Here is a 19,500-nt window from a genome sequence, read left to right as displayed (position 1 = left end):
ATTAAAACCAGATGCATTGCAAACTGCATCACTGGAAGCTGTGACAGAAGCTCTGGGTTTTTGCTTTACTGGTGAATTATAGACACTCGTCAGGAGAGTGAGGAAATAACATTGCATTTTATTGAGAGAAGATGGGAATCCAGAGCTATGCTCTTTGCCAGTTTCAGCAATGGCAATAATGCAGCTTTTAGCTTAATGCTCTGTGATTTTCTTCCTTTCCCCATATGCAGAAGAATGATGGCAGATTTACGGTCATCCAGTTGGTGGGGATGCTTCGTGGCATTGGCTCAGGAATGAAGTATCTCTCTGACATGAGTTATGTGCATCGGGATCTCGCTGCTCGCAACATCCTGGTCAACAGCAACTTGGTCTGCAAAGTGTCTGATTTTGGCATGTCCCGGGTCCTGGAAGATGACCCTGAAGCAGCTTATACCACACGGGTAAGGAGGCAAAGAAAATGTCCAGTGGGTTGTCTTGCCTATGTGTTGGTTTTGTGACTGTGCGGGAGGTGACAGTGGTTTGTTTTAAAATAATCTCAGTCACAAGTGAAAACTTATAGCACAACCTAAAAGTAAACATTGGCCCAGACTCCATAGCTGGTATAAATTGATGTAGTGTTATTGCTACAGCAGTGGCCACATCAGTATTTCTTCTCCGAGGATGTGACCCCTGTATTCCTCTGGTTCCTTCAGCGTGGTAGAGTGCATGACAGGAATCTGATGCTGGAAATTAGAGCTTGGATTTCTGTTCCTTCAGATATCTACAAGTGTGCCTAATGGTTTTCAAGTGGCCAGTCCTACTTGAGGTTTGATACAGCAAGTGAAAACATGTCACCAAAAAAAAAAAAAAAATATAAATCCACTCTTGCCCATCATGAAGCCAGTCATAAATTTGACGTAAATAATTTGTACTGGGAATAGTGTGAGGCCTGCATTCCCATTTTTTGTTTCTTTCCCATTTTTTGTTTCTTTCCCATTTTTTGTTTCTTTCCCATTTTATCTGTATTTCAACATCCCACTGTTAACTCATTTTGCTAAATCCATTTTAATATGCTGCATGTGGAATAGGGCTAATGCAAGTAGTTCTGGCCACAAAACAACGTCCCAGTCATTACCAGTCTTTGTACCAACACCTCTGATATCAACATGCACGCAAAGAAAAAAAAGTCAGAGTTTATAAGGTCTCCTTTTTTAATTGCTTATTTTCTTCATTTTTAAATATCTGCCATTCTCCATCTGTTCTCTCCAGTGCAGAGTTTGTTTGCAGCACTCAGATCTTGCCGTTTAATCCCAACACTCATCCTTTAATGGATTCACAGTTCATTATGGGGAAGGATAGACTCATGTAGTATTAAATGCTGGCCAGCCTTGCTTTTTCTCACTCATAAGGGTGACAAGTGGAAGAAGCAGATATCTGAAAGCTAGATTCGGGGAAATTAGAGTTTAGACAAGTACACAAGGGCAAGAGAGAAATGACTAAAAAGCTTCCCTTTAAATTTAGCAAGTGGACATACAACATTATGTTTGCTCTCAAGAGTAAATTAAAGAGAATCAATGACATTTGCTTTATAGTCATTGTCTTCATTTGGTATCAGTAATGAAGGATCAGGAAAATTTGAATTAACTCCACTGTGCTCAAGCAGCTAAATATAAAGAGCTTATTGACAATTTTTAGAACAACAACCATGTATAAATAATGTCCATGCATCTATGTCTGAAAGGAGGAATAAAAGCTTTTGCATAACCAGAGACAGTGCAGTAGAATGCAATTTTTAAAGCAGCCTTTTATAAGAGAATGGTGTGTTCTGCTCTTGTTAGTAGTATTAAAGTGAGAGCATCCTATAGCCTCACAAGGCACATATTGCTACAACCTGATTCACAAAGGACCTGATGCAAAAGCCAAAGAAGCTAGGAGAAGGACCCCTTTTGATTTCCCTTGGCTTTGGAACAAGTCCATATAAAACACTTGAGAGATATACTAGAACAATATACCATTAAGTATGCATATGCTGCACTCAGTTATGGATAAAAACTATCTGAAAGGCTGTTGGGGAGAAAACTACCAAAACAAACTTAATCAAAAAAGCATAAAAGCAAATGAAAAAACCCGAAAACCTTTGTTCAGCTTAAGTTATTCCCCAGATGGAACTGCAGGAAACCAAAAGCTCAATTAAAAACACCTTACATATTAGCATAAACAAAAGGAGAAATCTCTGGCCTGGGATCACTCAGCTAAGGCAAAATCAGATAAACAGGATGGAGTGAGTTCCTTTTTAAACAGTGCAGGACCTCAGTGGTCCATATCAGATGCCCAAGTTTTTTTATTTATTTAGAAAGAAGTATTGTAAGAAGAGGCAGCTCTCTCCAACAGGTATCAAAAGCAGCTTTGTACCATGGTCTGGTGTTGAACTCCTCCCCCAGGGTCTGGGAGAGCCCAGAGGCTTGCTTGCCATCTCACATCTCTGGTAGGAATTGGGATATTGCCCATGGGAAACACCACCGTATTCATAAATCTTTCCAGTTTTTCCTCTCTTTATTTTACCTTTTTGAAAAGCAAAACGTTTATAATCCCATTTTTCTGAAACAGGCCAAACAGGTCAGACAGGCAAGCAAGGAAATAGTAATTAACAGCGTGTACTTGTTTGTTTTGTCAACTAAATCTCTAATATATACTTTGTAAAACCCCTGGCTTGTTCTCAGGCTTCAGCATAGCCCTAAGCAGAGATCTCTTGGAGGGCTGATAAAAATTCATTTAACAATTTACTGGTTCGCCTCCTTGTGACTAAAGAAAACAGATGGGCAGCATTGCCTCCTGGTTGGATCTGACAGTTTTATGGCAAGCAAGAGAGAAAGTGGATGCCTTTTTAAGAAGGATTCTGGAGTCGTGTACGAAAAGCATTTTGTATTTTTAATGTGTAGAACAGTGTCAGCCATGCACATTACTGGGTCAGTGACTCACTAGCCTGTGGTTTCTTTTATTTGTGACAGGGTGGCAAGATCCCCATCAGGTGGACTGCACCAGAGGCAATTGCCTACCGTAAATTCACATCAGCTAGTGACGTGTGGAGCTATGGCATCGTCATGTGGGAAGTGATGTCCTACGGAGAAAGACCTTACTGGGATATGTCCAATCAAGATGTGAGTCTCTTTCTGAGCTTCCTCTTCCTTTTCTCTCTCTTTCCTCTCACCTCACCTTTACCTCTGTCCTTAGACATCTACTGATGTGTTTCCCTGTCAGTTGCTATATGATTATAAGATGTTTATTCCAGGTTTTTAAAAGGATATTACGGGTGGTAGAACCCCTGTTTTCTCAGGGAGCTTCTCTGGAACTAAAATTCCTTGAGTACTTGAAGCCTGGTATCTGATCAGGGAATAGGGAGTTTTCAAGTTAGGTCTGTAACTTGTGTATCAGCTTTATTTGTTTTGGTTTTTTAATTAAAAAAACCCAAACAATTAATGTAAGAAAGAAAAATGGAGGAAAGGGAAACTAATATATTTAATCTGTCAGATCGTAATACTGTCAGGAGAGGGGAGATTTGAATGTTCATATTAAATCTTGAGTTTATTAAATGTCTTCAAGAAAAAAATATTTGAATTTAATTGGGTTTCCTATTGCTAGTTAATTCTTGAAGCTCTGCTATGCTTGTCACTCTTTCAGGTGATTTTATTTCTTGTAGGATATCTAAATCAACATGTATGAAATCCAGTTCTGATTACCAGTCAGAGCATCCTTGTGACAATGGTATAGCTGCCCCCTGAGGACATTAAAAAGCAGCTTTTGGAAATGACCATTCTTAAATTATGCATGTCCTGTTTAACTGTACCATCTGGACTACTTCAGTGTATTCCAAGAGGGAGCATGCACAATGGCTGCTATTCCAGAAGAGTATTTAATAATAATGCTAATAAGAGCTTTTGCTAATGGAATTTTTATTAAATGAAAATAAAAAAATCCCAGTGAAAATGAAGCCTAGATTATCCGTAATTCTTTTCCCAGGGGATTTACAAGGGTATAAAGGAAGAAGAAAATGGTAATCTGAATATATGGTCCTGGGAGTGGTTAAGTCATTTTACAAGTCATCTGCTTTCTTATGTAGAGCTGAACATTTTCAAAGAGTGTCTAGATGTGGATGGCATTTAATCTAAACAGGGGATATAATTTTAGTTTCCTTCTGATGTGAAATGTCTCTTCTGGCACCCAATCTTGCCTTCCTTTGCTAACAGGAAGTCATCAAGACTTAGCAAGAAAATAAAACACCAGATGTGTCTCGGTTATATCAAGCATGTCTGCACAGCACAGTGTAGCTCACTGCAACAAACACAGAGCTGTTTTTATTAGAGCTGTTTATGTTAGGCTGGTGTACACTACTAATGTGTTCTGCTAGACCAGGTTGAAAAGCTGGCTTGAACAGAACAGGGAAAGCCAGTATTATGGTCCTTGCACACTCTTTACATGTACATGTCATAGATATGCCTTTTTTTTCTCCTTAATGGTGGCAAAATCAGTACTTTTCACAAAAAGCAGAAGTGGATTTCAAAGTATACTCAGTATCTGTTGAATCAAGAGAGATCAAAAGGATCTTCATACTTTCTGGAGTAGTGAGAGCCACTTTGTTTGTGGTCACTGAATAGCTGCTAATAATACAAGCATATTCCTCACGCTGTCCTCCCAGTGGATTTTAGCCACTAATTGGACAAGCACTAAATGAGGGAATTTAGTACAACCCAGTCTCAGTTCACTCCTGGTCTCTGGTCTCATGGTGAGTCCTGCCAGCAGTGTTATATCGATTAATTCAGATCTGGAGGCTCTTGGGTCGTGTCCCTGTCATGTCAGAACTGAATCCCGCTCTCCTGAGGGAGCTAAGAAGACATCAGAATACTGAGCTCTGGAGCCCATTTTGGAGGGTTTGAAGTGACTTCAGTTTGTGAGTTTCTCTGGATTCTGTTAAATATGAAATACATGCTTAAGCTATGTTGGACTTCTGTAAAGCTGCACAAAAGGGTTCCCATCTCTGCATTTCTTGGCTCAGAGCATATAGTGGTGAGGGAACAGGTTCTCTGCAAGGCCTGTATTACTCATAGAGATGAACTAGCCAGGGGGACAAGGGGGAGGGGGTGGTCTGCTGTACCTTAAAAATTATGGGGAAAACATAATCTTCAACATATTGCACCCAAAACTGACAGATAGTTAAGATTTCCTGTAGAGCTGTTGCTTCTCCAGCCCTCTGTCCAACAATAGTTGCTTAATTCTAACCAGGGCTATTCTGTCATCCCTATATCCAATGTACTCTTTTGTGACACATTGCCCTCCTGTATCTGATATCTGCTTTGGATGCTGAACCCTTTTAGTTTTGAATTGCTGAGGAGAAATGACAGTTCTGAGACCACCAACCGCCTGAGTCTGAGTGAAATTTTCCATGTTGTTTCACTTAATTGTGGATTTGTTACCATAGTTCGGATTGCCCTAGGATAAATGATACTCAGCTGGTATTTGTGAGCAGTGTCTGATGTTCTCTAATGTCTTCCTAATTGTGCCATTTATAGGTTATTAAAGCCATTGAGGAAGGGTACCGGCTGCCACCCCCGATGGACTGCCCCATTGCTCTCCATCAGCTGATGCTGGACTGCTGGCAGAAGGAGCGCAGTGACAGGCCTAAATTTGGACAGATCGTCAACATGCTGGACAAACTCATCCGCAACCCCAACAGCCTGAAGAGGACGGGCAGTGAGAGCTCCAGGTCAGCTGTGCTTTAGTAATGGTGATGGACGAGGGAGCACAGTGGAGGTGACAGGCAAAGCTGCGAGTCCTGGGTGTGAGGTGTGCGCTGTGGCTCTGCAGAGCGAGGCTGCACAGCAGCCACTGCCCTGTGCGAGCGAGCACAGGGCTCGTGCTGGCACATTGCTGGACCCCCGGGGCACCCCAGGCTCGCCCAGCCCTGCGAGAAGGAAAATGGAACGAGCAGAGCTGTTGCTGTATCACACCAACGCTGAGCAAGTTTATAGCACAGCCTTAAGCACGTCCTGAAAAAGCTCTGACGCATTCAAGCTCTGTTGGAAGGCAGAGTTTGCTGCGTCTTTCCCATCTGCCCCCGTGGTGAAAGGGCTTGAATGGGGTAGGGTCATCCCCATGCAGTGTAGCTAACAGGAGTGATGTGGTTTTCTGAGGAAAAGCACATCATCAAGTTTTATAAACCCTAGATTTGTGTAGGATTTGCAAATGAGCATTACGGCATTACAGCCAACGCCTTGCGGGCATTGGGAAGGTGTGGATTAATTTTTATGTGAATTTGAATTTAATTTTGTGGAAAGCCAGTTTCATGTCTCCACCGATCCCGCATTACATTTGTTTTGTTTGCTAAGCATGGTATACCTGGTACGTGCAAAAGAAGCACAGCAGGAAGGAAACTCCCAGAGTAGTAGGGTAAAACCAAAATATCTTTGTTGGGACAGATCAGCAGTTTGTTTAAGCTGATGAAATACTGCTGAAGTAATAGGAGCTTTACTAATTTACACCAGGTTTCTCTGCTTTTTTAAAATGTCTTTGTCAGGTAAATTTGCTTACAGCAAATATGGAAAAAAAGCATAAAAGAAAAGAAACAAGAGGAAGATAATGGGAATTTATTTTTCAGTAGAAGGGAAGGTACAAAAATATCCATTAGACAATACAAAATTAAGCTTCTTGAATCAGCGAAGGAGTAACAGCGATTCTGTCTCAACCTTCAATAGAACAGCACTGTAAAAAAAGCTAGTTCCTTTTTTAAACTTGTAGGTCCCTTTGTGAGTCTTGCTTACAATGTATGTTATCTGAAGAGGGATTATTAACCTTATGAGGCCACTATCACCACGTCTTCCAAATTGCCCCAATTGTAATGGTAGCCTAGCAAAAATGTATCCTTCCTTTGATGCTTAAATAATTTACATGGTGAGAATCACAGTATGATCTGCTGTGATAATTTGATTTGAGAACCACAGTATGAACTCCTCCATTTTGCTTTCTTTCCAATTTAGAGGTGCTCTTTGAAAATATGTAGATTTTTCAATAGTTAATAGTCAGTTCAAGGTCATTCTGTGTGTGTGTATGTAAGTTAATAGCCTATTCAAGGTCATTTCATGTTCATGGCTGTTTATAAATACATTTCTCATCTTTGGAATATGAATTTCAAGTATGCATATAACATTATTAATATATGATTTTATACATGCAGCATAATTATATATAAATAGGTTGCCATGATTGGTCTTGTGTTAGATAGTGCAGTAAAAGAGTTGTACCGAGTTGTACCGAGTATACAGTGTGTACTCAGTGCCTCAGGCAAGATGTAACCATGCTATTGCACACCTAATCTTTGATGTGCATTTTCAGATAAATTGCTAAATGATAATTGTTTTGATTAGATAGATAGTAGTAATTTATAGTGGTTTAATGAAACAGGGGCTTATGCTATACATGAAATAATAAATGAAATATTAATAAGAGAAGCAAATTTTGTAAAAATAATTATTGGCAAATCTGTGCAAGGGAAAATGAGAAGCACATTCCACAGTGCAAAGAGAGAAAGATCAAAGCTCGCGTGATTCCCGCCACTCCTGGCACACACTACAGTCAGGAATGGATTGATTAAAGAGGGGATTAACTCCCTGCTGTCCTGAGTTTGATTGAGTGCTCTGAGCAGACCTGGCTAGAAATAGGATTTATCTGAACCCGCCCTGAGTTTTACCCTCCAAACCAGTCTGGCAGGGTGTGAGCTCCCAGTTCCTTTGCACATACTTCAGTAGTGTTTCTATAGCTGCTGAGCTGAGGTCTGACACATGCAGGATTGGCAAGGTCTGGCATTGCTGCCCGTGAGATACAGACCCAGCAGACTGAACGCCTTCCAGCATTGCCATCTTCTTTGTTTGTGGAAGTAAAAGCATTTTCTGTGAACTTGGTTGCATCTGAGGTAGAAGTTGTAAGCAGCATTGTGGTTCAAATTAGGTCTCAAACCAAAAATAAAAACCTAAGGTCAGATTCTTTCTTAGCAAAAATTGGCCTATTCCTTTGCATTTTGTTCAGTTTCTTGCATTGATGTGCAGAGCCACCAGTTTCGTTGGGCACAGCGTCTCACCCTTGCTTTCCCTCATCATTGAGGATAATTGTTGCAGAGACCAAACTTTGGTTTGTGGTTCATGATCCAGCTGACACCATTTCTCTGTCCTTTCACTGTTTGGCATCCAGACCTAGCACAGCCCTGCTGGATCCCAGCTCCCCTGAGTTCTCAGCGGTTGTTTCTGTCGGTGACTGGCTCCAAGCCATGAAAATGGAGCGATACAAGGATAACTTCACAGCTGCTGGCTATACCACCCTAGAGGCTGTGGTGCATATGAACCAGGAGTAAGTACTCAGCGATATAACAAAAAACTGGTAAATCTGGATTTAATCAGCTTCTTTTGCTTTGTGCTGCATATCATTACACTCATTAAAGGAATGGAATGCCTTTCATTTGGATGGAGGATAACTTTAAAATGCCTCCACTTATTTAATTAAACATTTCTGTACATCTGCCTTGCTTTTGCTAATGTTGCTTGTGGTTGACTCATAATATTTTTCTCTGCACCAGCATCTGATCCATGGTTCTCAGCCCCTCGCTTCTTCTCTTGCTTTCCACAGTGACCTGGCGAGGATCGGGATCACGGCCATCGCGCACCAGAACAAGATCCTGAGCAGTGTCCAAGCGATGCGCACCCAAATGCAACAGATGCACGGCAGGATGGTTCCCGTCTGAGCCAGTACTGAATAAACTCAAAACTCTTGAAATTAGTTTACCTCATCCATGCACTTTAATTGAAGAACTGCACTTTTTTTACTTCGTCTCCTCGCCCGTCGAAATAAAGATCTGCAGCATTGCTTGATGTACAGATTGCGGAAGCTGAGCGTGTGTGTTGGGGGGGGGGTCCTCCAGAAATGACGAGCCGTCATTTTAGATCAGACCTGGAACAAATTGTTTCTTGGAACATACTTCTCTGTTGATCAACGATATGTAAAATACATGTATCTATATAAATATAAAGTCACATTCAAGTTTTGATGCTATGTTTGCTGCCAGATACTGTGCTTGAAAAAAACAACAGCATTACTTTCCTTCTCCCTGTGACCCGTAGGATTACAACCATAGTGTTTTATTCGTGGGTGAAACCACCGATGTGCATCTTTCACTGGAATGAAGAATCTGCCCTAGGATATATTTTGCAGACTTGATGCATCACTAATACCTTGCAGAAACCTCAGTGAGAATATTGTTTGGCTAATCAGTGCCTGCCAATTAGTGATCTGCCCATTTATGGGCTTGAGACATGAAGTGACCCACCTTGTGGATTACTGGGCAAAACTAGACTTCTGGGGAGATTATTGGCTGTTGTTGTGCCGTGCTGAAGCCTACAATTGAAAGACATTTTGTGAACATCTTGCCAGTAGTCAGCTGTGACAATCGTGGCTGTGGAGCTTTCAGACTTCTTTTCTCTTTCAAGAAGCCATTCCCTTTGCCTCATGGAAGGTACATGTTCATGGTGCTTTATTTCTTAAACTGTGCTAGGATTTCGACACTGTTGGGGGAAAGTAAAAAATGCTGTGGTATGTATTATTTGGGGTTCCCAACTTGTTTGTAAGAACCTGTGCTGGTTTCCCAGACTAATTGCTGAGTGTTTTCCATTGTTTGCTCTATTTGATGACAGTGAAAATTGCACTCTTTCAAAATCTGGTCTTGCTCTCAAGATGTTGCATGTCAGGATGTGCAGACAAGGTGTAGGAGTGTGTCTTAGGGCTCAGCTCAGTGCTGAGAGCTTCACTCCACTTTGCACTGAGAGCAGTAGAGATGCAGTTGTGTTTTGGATGGAAAAACTCACACGTGTGGATCCCATAGGAGGTAACAATAACCTTGTAAATTACGGATACTCATAAATGCACTGAGAACCAAGGACTTTTCCTGCCCTCTCGTGAGCAGAAGTAGAACCAATATTTATGTTTTAGCAAGACCAGTTTCAGTTGCAGTGTCAGTGGTTTTATGGGAGGGGAAGCAGAAGGAAATGGGACTGTGCATGCAGCCTTCCTGGTTTTGCAGTTCGGGTGTCAGGCAGGGTGACAGCTCTGTGCTATGCAGCAATGTTACAGTTCAGGCACAGTGATCCAGTCTGATCTGTGGGAACCAAATTCACTCTTGTAACCAGCACTGTGGGCTGGATTATCGAGGCAACTGTGAGTGTGAGTGCCAGGTACAGGCTGCATAGCTGAGGCCTGATGCCCCTCTGCAAGTATGGCCAAAAAAATGGAGCATGACTTGCTGGAAAAGCTGCCCTTCACCTCCTCTAAGGAACAGATGGGAGATTGAGTGAGTGAAAGGATCCCCTGGGTTGTTAGGTGGAGGAGACTGCTATGGGAATGTGGTTGTCCTCTGTAGGTCGCACAGCATAAAGCTTTATCCAGGAAAGCTCTGAACACATTTAGGTTTGAATTTTATTTATATTAAAGCTTCTATTACTCTTTCTGAACAGACTATATGAATTAGATTCCTTTTAAAGTCCTTTTGAGGAAGAAAGTGATGAGATGACCTTAGAAAAGAGACAGGACGGGCCCACTTATACTGTGCTGAACAGGAGAAGGATTTTTATGACGTGTCCTTTAGAATAGACATTTCATTTCAGCTGTACCAGGCACAATGTCAAGAAGGTGAAATTTATAGTTTGATGGTGCTAAGACTGGTTCTTTAGTCTATAATATTTTGGTCTTGGTCTGCCCCTGACAGCAAATTCAGAAATGATTTAGGGGCTTTATATGTCAGACTTTTTTAATAATTGAGTTTATTCTAAAGCCAAAACAGTTCACTCAGTTGGACAAGTCACACTTACTGTATTGTCACTCACATCACTTTTTGTCACTTTTAACAATAACTTGATGATTTTGACCACTAACTCTCCTGCATTCCCAACTTTCTCAGAGAACAACATGTTCAAAATATGGAATGCTAAATTTGGATCCTGTCAAGTCATGACAGCTCAGTGTAAAGTGTTCTGCGGTATTACTTATAAAAGCTTTTCCATTTCAAGAAATTTAAGATTTCTTTAAAAAAAGCTACTTAAACCAGCATGTTTTAATGTCATTTTGCCAGGCAACATAAGAAGTAGTTACTCATTTTAAAGACCTGACATTTGTACTTTCAGCAGGAAAAAATCTTTTGCATCTTAAGTACAGAGATATTTCAAGTTTCCTCACTGTAAATCTGTTGCATTCCGTTGAGATCATCTTTTTATCTAAAAACAAAATACACCCAATTTTCTGGCCAGTTTGTAAAATTGCTGTCTTGGAGTCTAGTAGTGGTAATTCAAAACAGTGCAATATTTTCCACACAAAATGGAAAACTGTGTCCCTATAGAATGAAAACTGTGAAGGCAGCTCAGATGCTGGTTTTTCAGCACTGCCACTGATGGTTGTGTTCCCTGTGATAAAATCTGGCCAATGAAGGGAATCCACTGGAATGTAATTTCAGCTAGAAGAGAGCAGATGAAAAAAAAAGAGGTGGCACATGTAAATATAGATAGATAGATAAGTTATATGTCTGTATATAAGATATGCCATGGAAGCAAGACTTTGAAATAGTGTGAGGGAAGCTGAGGAGGGACTGGCTACACACAGCAGGGCTTCTCCGGGAGATCCAGGAGTAGGGATTCGGGCAGGTCTGTGTGTCTGTCTTGGCACATGTGGTTTAATACATTTGTGTTCTCTTTTGTGCAGGGAAATGGATTTTGCTTTCACGGCCCCATAGCCTGTCCTGTTGATCGTATTGACCATGGAGGAACATAGACTAGACATGAAGCCTTCTGGATCCACAGTTGCGTCTTCCATAGCACTGATTCTGGAAAACACGTGCTGAGCAGTCATCGGTCCCTGAAGAGAGTGTGACTTTTACTTTCTCTATTTTTTTTTTTCTGGGCCACCCACTCTGTTGTTTTTCTCCACTGAGCGATAACTGACTCTTTAAGACTCAGCACCCAGTTGTCACTTGAGGAATGTACTGTGTCAAAGCCCTGCAGACTTCTGGATATTTTTTTTCCTCCCCTTCTGCCTTCTCTTCCTACCTTCAGTTTTATTTATATATTTTGTTATTTCCTCTCCTCGTCTCCCTGGCTGTTACCGCTCCATCTCGGACAGATGCAGGTGATGGAGCACTACACATCTTACCAAGGACACCAGGCCAGGTGCCACAGCAAAGAACCCAGTTCCTGTGAGCTGCCTATGTACATTGCTGAGGTGACATTTTACACTGAAGGTGCCATTGCAGTGATATAAATATATTTTTTTTTCCTTGAGTGGATAATGGATTATTGTCTCCTCTGAAAGGTGCGTATGTGTGGTTGTGTGCGTGTGTTTGCCTGCGAGGCACCTCGTGTGTAGAACTGCCTGTGAATGTGCCGAGAACACCTCTGGAAGCACAGGAGTCCCCTGTCTTATGAGAGTAGGCCCAATAGCTTGTGTCTGAAATGGTAGCAAGAACACACACATTAAAAAACGTTTGAATTTCTGTATCTGTAAGTGTATTTTTTAGCTGCCACGCTAATGAGTAGTTCTGCAGCTTGAAACAGGAGCAATTTCAAGTTAGTTTTGGATTTACGGATTGCGGGATCTAAAGGGTGCTGAAGGTTTTTGTTAAGTGTCGTTTATTCGTACTAGTGCCCTGTTCATGACCAAGACCAACCAGTTTGCAAGTGGCAAGGTAATGGAGGCAACACCTGCATTTCCGTCCACTGGTGATCCTGAACTGAATTCTTAAGTAGCCTTTTTTATCTGCAAAAATAGGATTTTAAAGACTTGTTGAATGCGAACAAATATATGCAATTCTTCCATTCACAGAAGCACCTTGCTCTGTGTGCAAGCTGTGAAATCTTGTAATGTAATAATCAGAACACTTCCCTGGTTCCCAGCACAGATAAGGAACAAATAATGCCAGTAAAGTTACTGTAGTTACCCAGGCAGTTGTGAAGTGTGTCTTGTTCCTTGTGCAGGTATTGAAGAGCAGGTGAAGTGCAGTAGAAGGTGCTCTTTCTTCCATGGCCCGAGGAACAGTGCTGCAACTTACTGGTTCCTACCGAGGAAAGCTTTCTGTGTTTGGAGAATCCACCTTAGTGTAGCGTAAGGTAGTTGGAGTGGAGCTGAGGGGAAGCACCCAGGGAACGTGGGGCTGCCAGAGTACTTGGAGCAGGGCAGGTGACACTCCCTACTTGCTCCCTGGCTGCTGGGGGCCACCAGTGCAGCCCAGGTGGGACAGGGGCTGGCTCTGGCAGACGTTGGGCAGTCTGGATGTGCAGCCTTGACTGGAGCTGTGGTGTCCTGAAGTCGCTTCTGCTTCCTCCTCCTTGCTGACCCTCGGAGCTCATGGAGCAGTAATTCTGCCTACTCTGGCAGAGGGGGAGTGGCAGGGCTGTGGGAGGGAAGCAAAGGCAGTGATGCTGTTGGCTGGGCACGGGCAGGGCACCAGGAGGTGCCAGCTGTGCTGGGATGGGCAGCCACAGGCTGCTCCAGATGGAGCTGGGACAAGTGGAAGGCGAGTGCCACGGCACTGCTGCCCCTTGGGAGAGGAGAGGTCACTGCTGGCCTGTCTCGCACGAGAAGCCTCTGTGTGTTAAGAAATTGTCCTGCTCACACACCACTGGTTGATGTTTGTCCGGGTTTTTCTTGCTGTGCTAATTTTGTGATGGATCTTATGTATTAAAAATATATATGTATAAAATACAAAAAGCTGGTAAGTAACCAGTGAACAGGACTTAAAAAGCAGTATTTTTCTTTTATGTGACATTTTCATAACCAGAAAAGAAAAAAAAATCTGAAATACTAATCAGACAAATAAAAAGAGAGTGCATTTATTTTTTTGTATCACTGCAAGTATGTTGGAATATGCAAGGACTGTGGTTAAAATTAGAATGTATGAGGCATATTATAATTTAGTTCATACTGAAAAAATCTAACAGCATTTCTTGGTTCATGCATTTGAATGATCTCTGGGTTAGATATATAGATTTTTCTATTTTGTTTTAATTTGTAATTTTTTTCCCCCTCCATGAATTTTAGGTACACATAACTTATGTCATTTATTTATGGTCTTTTATACCTAGTTTGTAAAATTGTAAAATAGCAAACAATGCAAACATTTGCATTTGAAAATAATAAAGTAGTTGCTGTACAAACCTGAAATGGACTATTTCTAATCATTGTATATTTGTTTAATGTAGAGTTTATTCACAACATATTCACAAGATATGAATACAGAATTCAGAGTAATAATTCTCCAAATCAAAAATCCTTGGCGTTTGCCCCAAAGGGATTAATTCTCTTCAGCAGACTTCACAGGAATGCACTCCCAAAGTTTGTTTGAGCTCATAACTCCCACGAGTACCTTAAAGCTTGTTACTGTTCCTAGTTCATGTCCTGGACTGTGTGGTGTGCTGAAAGAGTTTGCGATGTGGGAAGGATGCTGCAGTCAGTTTGACCTTGTTAACGATATCAGTCATTTCTCTTTGGAGACCAGGTAGTATCCATGGGTGCTGTGCCTGAACAGGGTCATCATATTGTTTCATTTGCACAACTGGGATTGGCTGGGAATAGTGTCCCACCCCTGCTCCCTCATCTGGACCTTGCCTGAGACCTGACATCACTTTAACAGAAATCCTACAGTTTTCACAGCATCCTTTGGGCCAGGGTTTCACCTCTCATGACCTTACTGCTGACTTACTGCCCGTGTTGCTCTCCTTGTGGGCTGCAATTTGGGTCAGTGGGCTCATGTTGGACACTTGTGGCCAAAGAGGGAGGCGGTGAAAGGTGTCAGGAGCAGCAGAAATGGGGAGGGGCAGTTTGTGTGAAGAGAGCTCTAAGCCAGAGACTGAGCGTGGATGTGGATGTTGTGTAAAGGATGTTGCTGTGTGATGGTCAAACATGTAGGGGCACGAGCTGTGTATTCTGTGTGCGTGTGATGGCCTCACCTGTCACCTCTTTGCAGTGCAGTGCTTAGTTTGGGACACACAGGCTTCCTGGCACTCCTAACTGTCCAAATTACACATGTATGCAGTTCACAGGAGCCACAGAAGAACTGGCTCATCTAGAAATTTTCTTAAGACTTTGATTGAGCTATTTGAAGAAGATTTTGAAGCAAACTCTTCTTGAATTGGGAGAGAGTCCAGTGATGCCAGCAGAATGGTATCATACAGCCCTGGTCCCCAAAACCCTGCCAATAGCACTTTTTTTGTACTGTAATTTAAAAGCAAGTTCACTGTGTCCTTTCGTATCTGGGTGAGGAAGGCAGCCAACTGGATCTTTCATCTGGTACCTGGATTCAGTCAGTCAGGTATTGATAGAATGTGTCATGGTGGAAAAATAGATTCCATTTCATATGCACAAAGATGTTTTAAAAATTATTTAGTTTTATTGCAAAATGTAATAAGAACCTTTGCATCTTTTTTTTTTTTATGAAACAACTGTCTCAAAATGTCCAGTGAGGATTGAAAACTTGGGTCTTCTCTCTTCTTTTGCTGATTCTGTGCTCTTTTTCTCTTTTAGCTCCCAAATCTAAGAAATCATCGTATCGAAACTTTTTACCCCAATGGTTTAATTTGCTTCCAAGTGTATGGATTTTACTGAAAGATTTCCTTACCAAAAAGACATTTTCACTTTCCCTGCCCCTCACTCTTTCCACATGTTTGTAGAGTAGCATGAGGGAAACTAATCTATTTACATGTAAAGCCTATATATTTGCATCTCAGTGATGGTGTACATCCCTGCCCATGAGCTCAGCATGGAGTAGTGCAATGAACAGACATGGGGGTCATTATAGACATGTCAAGAAAAGCAAAATTTTTTTTGACAATTGCAAAGGAAAAAAAAAAAGGCATGTTATGCTCTAAATCAACAACATGATTAAAACTAAAACTGCGTTTGAGGCCTTGACCTCAGTTATTTTACCCTTTCCCTTGCAAGGAAGTACCCTTGGGCCATTGACTGATCCTCTATTGAATGGGTTACAGACCTCTGACATATCTTATTTCTGGCAGTGGCCCTGAACATAATTCTTTGTTTACAGAAGCCTCTGAGAAAGTTACATGAATATGTAGAGTTTTTCTTCAAAAAAGTAAAATTAAAACCTAAAGCATTCCATTCCAATCAGTTCAGTAAAATATATTCTCCATGGGTGGATAGAGAGAGTAGCCACAGGAATATGCTACATTAAGTTACTTTCATACGTATACATACATACATATATATATATATATATGGGGCAATCATATCCCAGTAATCTGCTGTGGATTACTAGCCTGTAACCAGACCAAGAAAAGATAATGAAATCCTTGTTTTTATAGAGCTCTTGAACTTACTCATGATTCTCTTCTATAAAATCTTACAATTAATTAAATGGGCCGAGGCATTTTGGCATTCATTTTTTGAAGACTGTTTTTAAAATGGGAAAAAAAAAAAAAGCCCTGGTCAGCAAAACAAAACCACCATCAGGAACCCAGCTCTCCTCCCATTTCTACCAAGGTAACCTGCCTCCCCTGGGGTCAGTAACTAAACTCTGAGGGCTATTAGGCAATTACAGGTGCAGGTAGGTGCCTACTGCCAGGTTTTTAATGATGCTGTGGAGCTGCTTAGCAGAGGGGTGCAGCAGCTCATGTAATGAGCTCGCACTTCCCACTTGGATTTTCAGCCTTGCATTAAGCATCCTGCTGATGACATCCCAAAAGTCCATCCTAATCACCTGGGGCAGGGATTTTTCAGAAGCCAACTCTCACAGCAGGAAGCTGTGTAAGCTCAGAGAGGCTGGAGAGCTGCAGAAGGACCTGCTCTGCTGCTCTCATGCCTCTCAGCCTGCTGCAAACCCTGCCCTGAACCAGATTCTGTGAGAAGTGCCCAAGGCAGGTCCTGCTCTTGCAGGCCCTTCTTCCTTCGTGCCTCTTGTGGCCTGCACAGTCAGTCCTTCCTCACAATAACAATATCACTGGGATGGTGGCTTTCATGGGAAGTGGTATCCTGCCTCCTCCTCACCAGAAGCTGAGGTCTGACCAGGGCTTCCTGCCTTGCAACCTGAACAGAGCCCAAGGTGTTATGGGCAGGTCCTTCAGTGGGTGAGGTGGGAGGTGAGTGTCCCTTGGGAGATGGTCTCTGAGCTCCTGCTCATTTGAAGGCCAGGGTAAGGTCCTTAGCTCTGGAACAGCAGCAGCATTTCAGCTGTTCAGTGGCTGAGGCTGAACAAGTCACATATGCTCTGAAAACACAGAGAGCTGGGAGGTGAGCAGGCATCAGAGATGCTGGTTTTCTGTAGGTTTAAATCCTAAAGTCCTTCAAGGATTCTAGCCTCAAATTTTCAGAAGTGCTGTGGAGGTCTGTGCTGTCTCATTGCCATGTGCCAGTGGGATCACCTGCAAACTCAACACTTACAAATTCAGTACAAGAATCCCCAGGGAAGCAATCCCTAGTTCATCTGCTGACTGCATTAACCTGTGTCTGAGACCTTACCTGAGACTTCCCAGCCAGCAGACTCACAATGTGTGACAAGAATGAAAGAGCATTTACTTTCACCTCCTTGAAAAATTGTTAAAATTCCCTTGGAAAGAAATGCTTCTGGGAACAAAAAAAGGTTAAAATTGAATGTTGATGTCCTTCCACAACTAAAGAGGCTGCTGGGTTGACTGAAGCAGCACAAATGAATGGCCTAGGAAAGGTAACACTGACAATAATAAGGAAATAAGTATAAATGAGGATCTGGCCCTGCAGGTGGTATGAACTGATCTCACTGGGAGTGCCCTGACTTGCATCAGCTTAAGGATCTAGTCCTTAGCTATGTGCCACATGAAACTTTAGGTAATTTTGTTTATATATTTCACCAGAAAATATATTTTAAAATGTGGTTTGGCAATGACTCAAGTGGTGATAGCACATTCAGGTGGGTCTTCTTGTCTGTTGATTTTTTTTTGTATGGCCATTACTCATACAAATATTTGAAGTACATGTTGAACAATATAAAAAAATGGTATCCAACAACAGACAAGAAGGATTTCTGTGGAGTCCTGCAACTCCTGGCTTTGTCAGCTTTGTTTTCAGGTTCATGTTATGATGGCAGATGGGTTTTGTTTGGCCAAATGGTTGAGATTGCAACACGACATCCTCAGAGACCTTTTCTGTCATTTTTGCAGGCTCTCAGAGTGCTCCACTGTTTGCTGAAGAGGAGGGACATCTATGTGTCACTCACCCACTTTTGATCTCTAGCATGCACAGATGGAGGAAAGAAACGGAGAACTCAACAGCCCCCTCATGCCATTAAAGGAGTTTGAGCTTGGGCAGGCACACACAGACACGACCTGCTCCCCTCATCCAACAGCCCAAATGAGCAGTGGTGGCTCAGCTCTGCTTACGGGAGCCATGGGAATGGCAGAGCCAGGGTCTTTGCTGGCTTTGGTGACCTCTCCCAGAGGGGAAGCAGCCTAATAAGCTGGCTGTTGTATTTTCAAAAGCACCAGCAGGGCAGTGTTATTTCAAGTTCTGGAGGTTCACCCACGATGATGCCGTTTGCTCCGTGTGCACTGGTGTGGTGGTTCCCACTGCACTGGAGGAGGCAGAGAGAGGAGCCCAAGCAGTGGCTGTAACTGAGTATTTACAGGAAGCAATTCCACTTTTCTGTGCCCAGGAACACTGCTTTCCTAAGTGTTAGTAAGATTCAAAAACTGATGTCTATAAACTTTTCTTCCACAGGTGTTGCTTCACTTTTCTCCTGCTTTTGTCTTCACATCAGGGTGCAGCCTGGCAGGAGCTACTTTTGACTTACCCAGGGTTTTGGAGGTGATTAGTTTTGGAGCTAGTTTATCATCCTGAACAGGTGGAAGAGATCATCAACAATTTTTAATCAGCTTTGAAAGTGGGTGTAGTTGATCCAAGAACAAAAAAGCATTCACCAACTGCTAAATCCAATCAACCGTGGGTGACTGATTACTTTTAGCTTTCTTAATTGATTGACTGTGACATTTCTATGAAGGAGCTATTCTGAAACCCAAGAAAGTCCACAGAACTGTTTCAATTCTGGGAATAACTTGTAAGTGATGTGTTAAACCTGTGTTTGACTTCAACAGTACTAAGTATTATAAGTAAAATATACAGATGGGTGTGCAAGAGCTCTGCTGGATTAGTGGGTGATTTTTTTTCTCTTGCTTAGTAACAAATTAAATGGTGGGAGGAGTAAGTTTATGGATCCTTTGAAAAAAGTTTGAGGGGTTTTTCCCAGTTAAAAGTTCCTGAAATATTACCTAGTAGCAATAGATGTGGCTATGAGCTTCCTGTGTGCATGGGCTTGCCTGCCCCAGGACCACCCTTAGGAGACAATTCAGATAGGCTTTGTAATACCACTGTTAGATTTTTACTGGTATTTTTACCTTGCTGGCAACTACTTTTACTTGCACAACTGAAAATGAACCTGTCAAGTGCTGAGGTACAGCTTCCACA

General features: G+C 42.0%; 1 protein-coding gene across 2 annotated transcripts in view; it reads left to right on the top strand.

The window, feature by feature from the left end:
- EPHA4 (EPH receptor A4) overlaps positions 1–14,214 on the top strand; it is a 161,606-nt gene extending 147,392 nt beyond the window's left edge. For both annotated transcript variants that reach the window (XM_008931215.3, XM_018080024.2), the window contains 6 exons: positions 231–440; positions 2,988–3,137; positions 5,544–5,737; positions 8,215–8,370; positions 8,647–9,529; positions 11,761–14,214. In XM_008931215.3, the coding sequence (XP_008929463.1) occupies positions 231–440; positions 2,988–3,137; positions 5,544–5,737; positions 8,215–8,370; positions 8,647–8,761 (825 nt within the window). In that variant the 3' untranslated portion in view covers positions 8,762–9,529; positions 11,761–14,214. The remainder of the gene's footprint in view (positions 1–230; positions 441–2,987; positions 3,138–5,543; positions 5,738–8,214; positions 8,371–8,646; positions 9,530–11,760) is intronic.
- Positions 14,215–19,500: the final 5,286 nt, after the last annotated feature.

The sequence above is a fragment of the Manacus vitellinus genome, unplaced genomic scaffold (assembly GCF_001715985.3).
Source record: "Manacus vitellinus isolate BGI_N305 unplaced genomic scaffold, ASM171598v3 scaffold_49_pilon, whole genome shotgun sequence".
Taxonomy (NCBI): domain Eukaryota; kingdom Metazoa; phylum Chordata; class Aves; order Passeriformes; family Pipridae; genus Manacus; species Manacus vitellinus.
The sequence above is the reverse complement of the archived record's forward strand: the minus strand, read 5'-3'. Positions and strand labels throughout refer to the sequence as shown.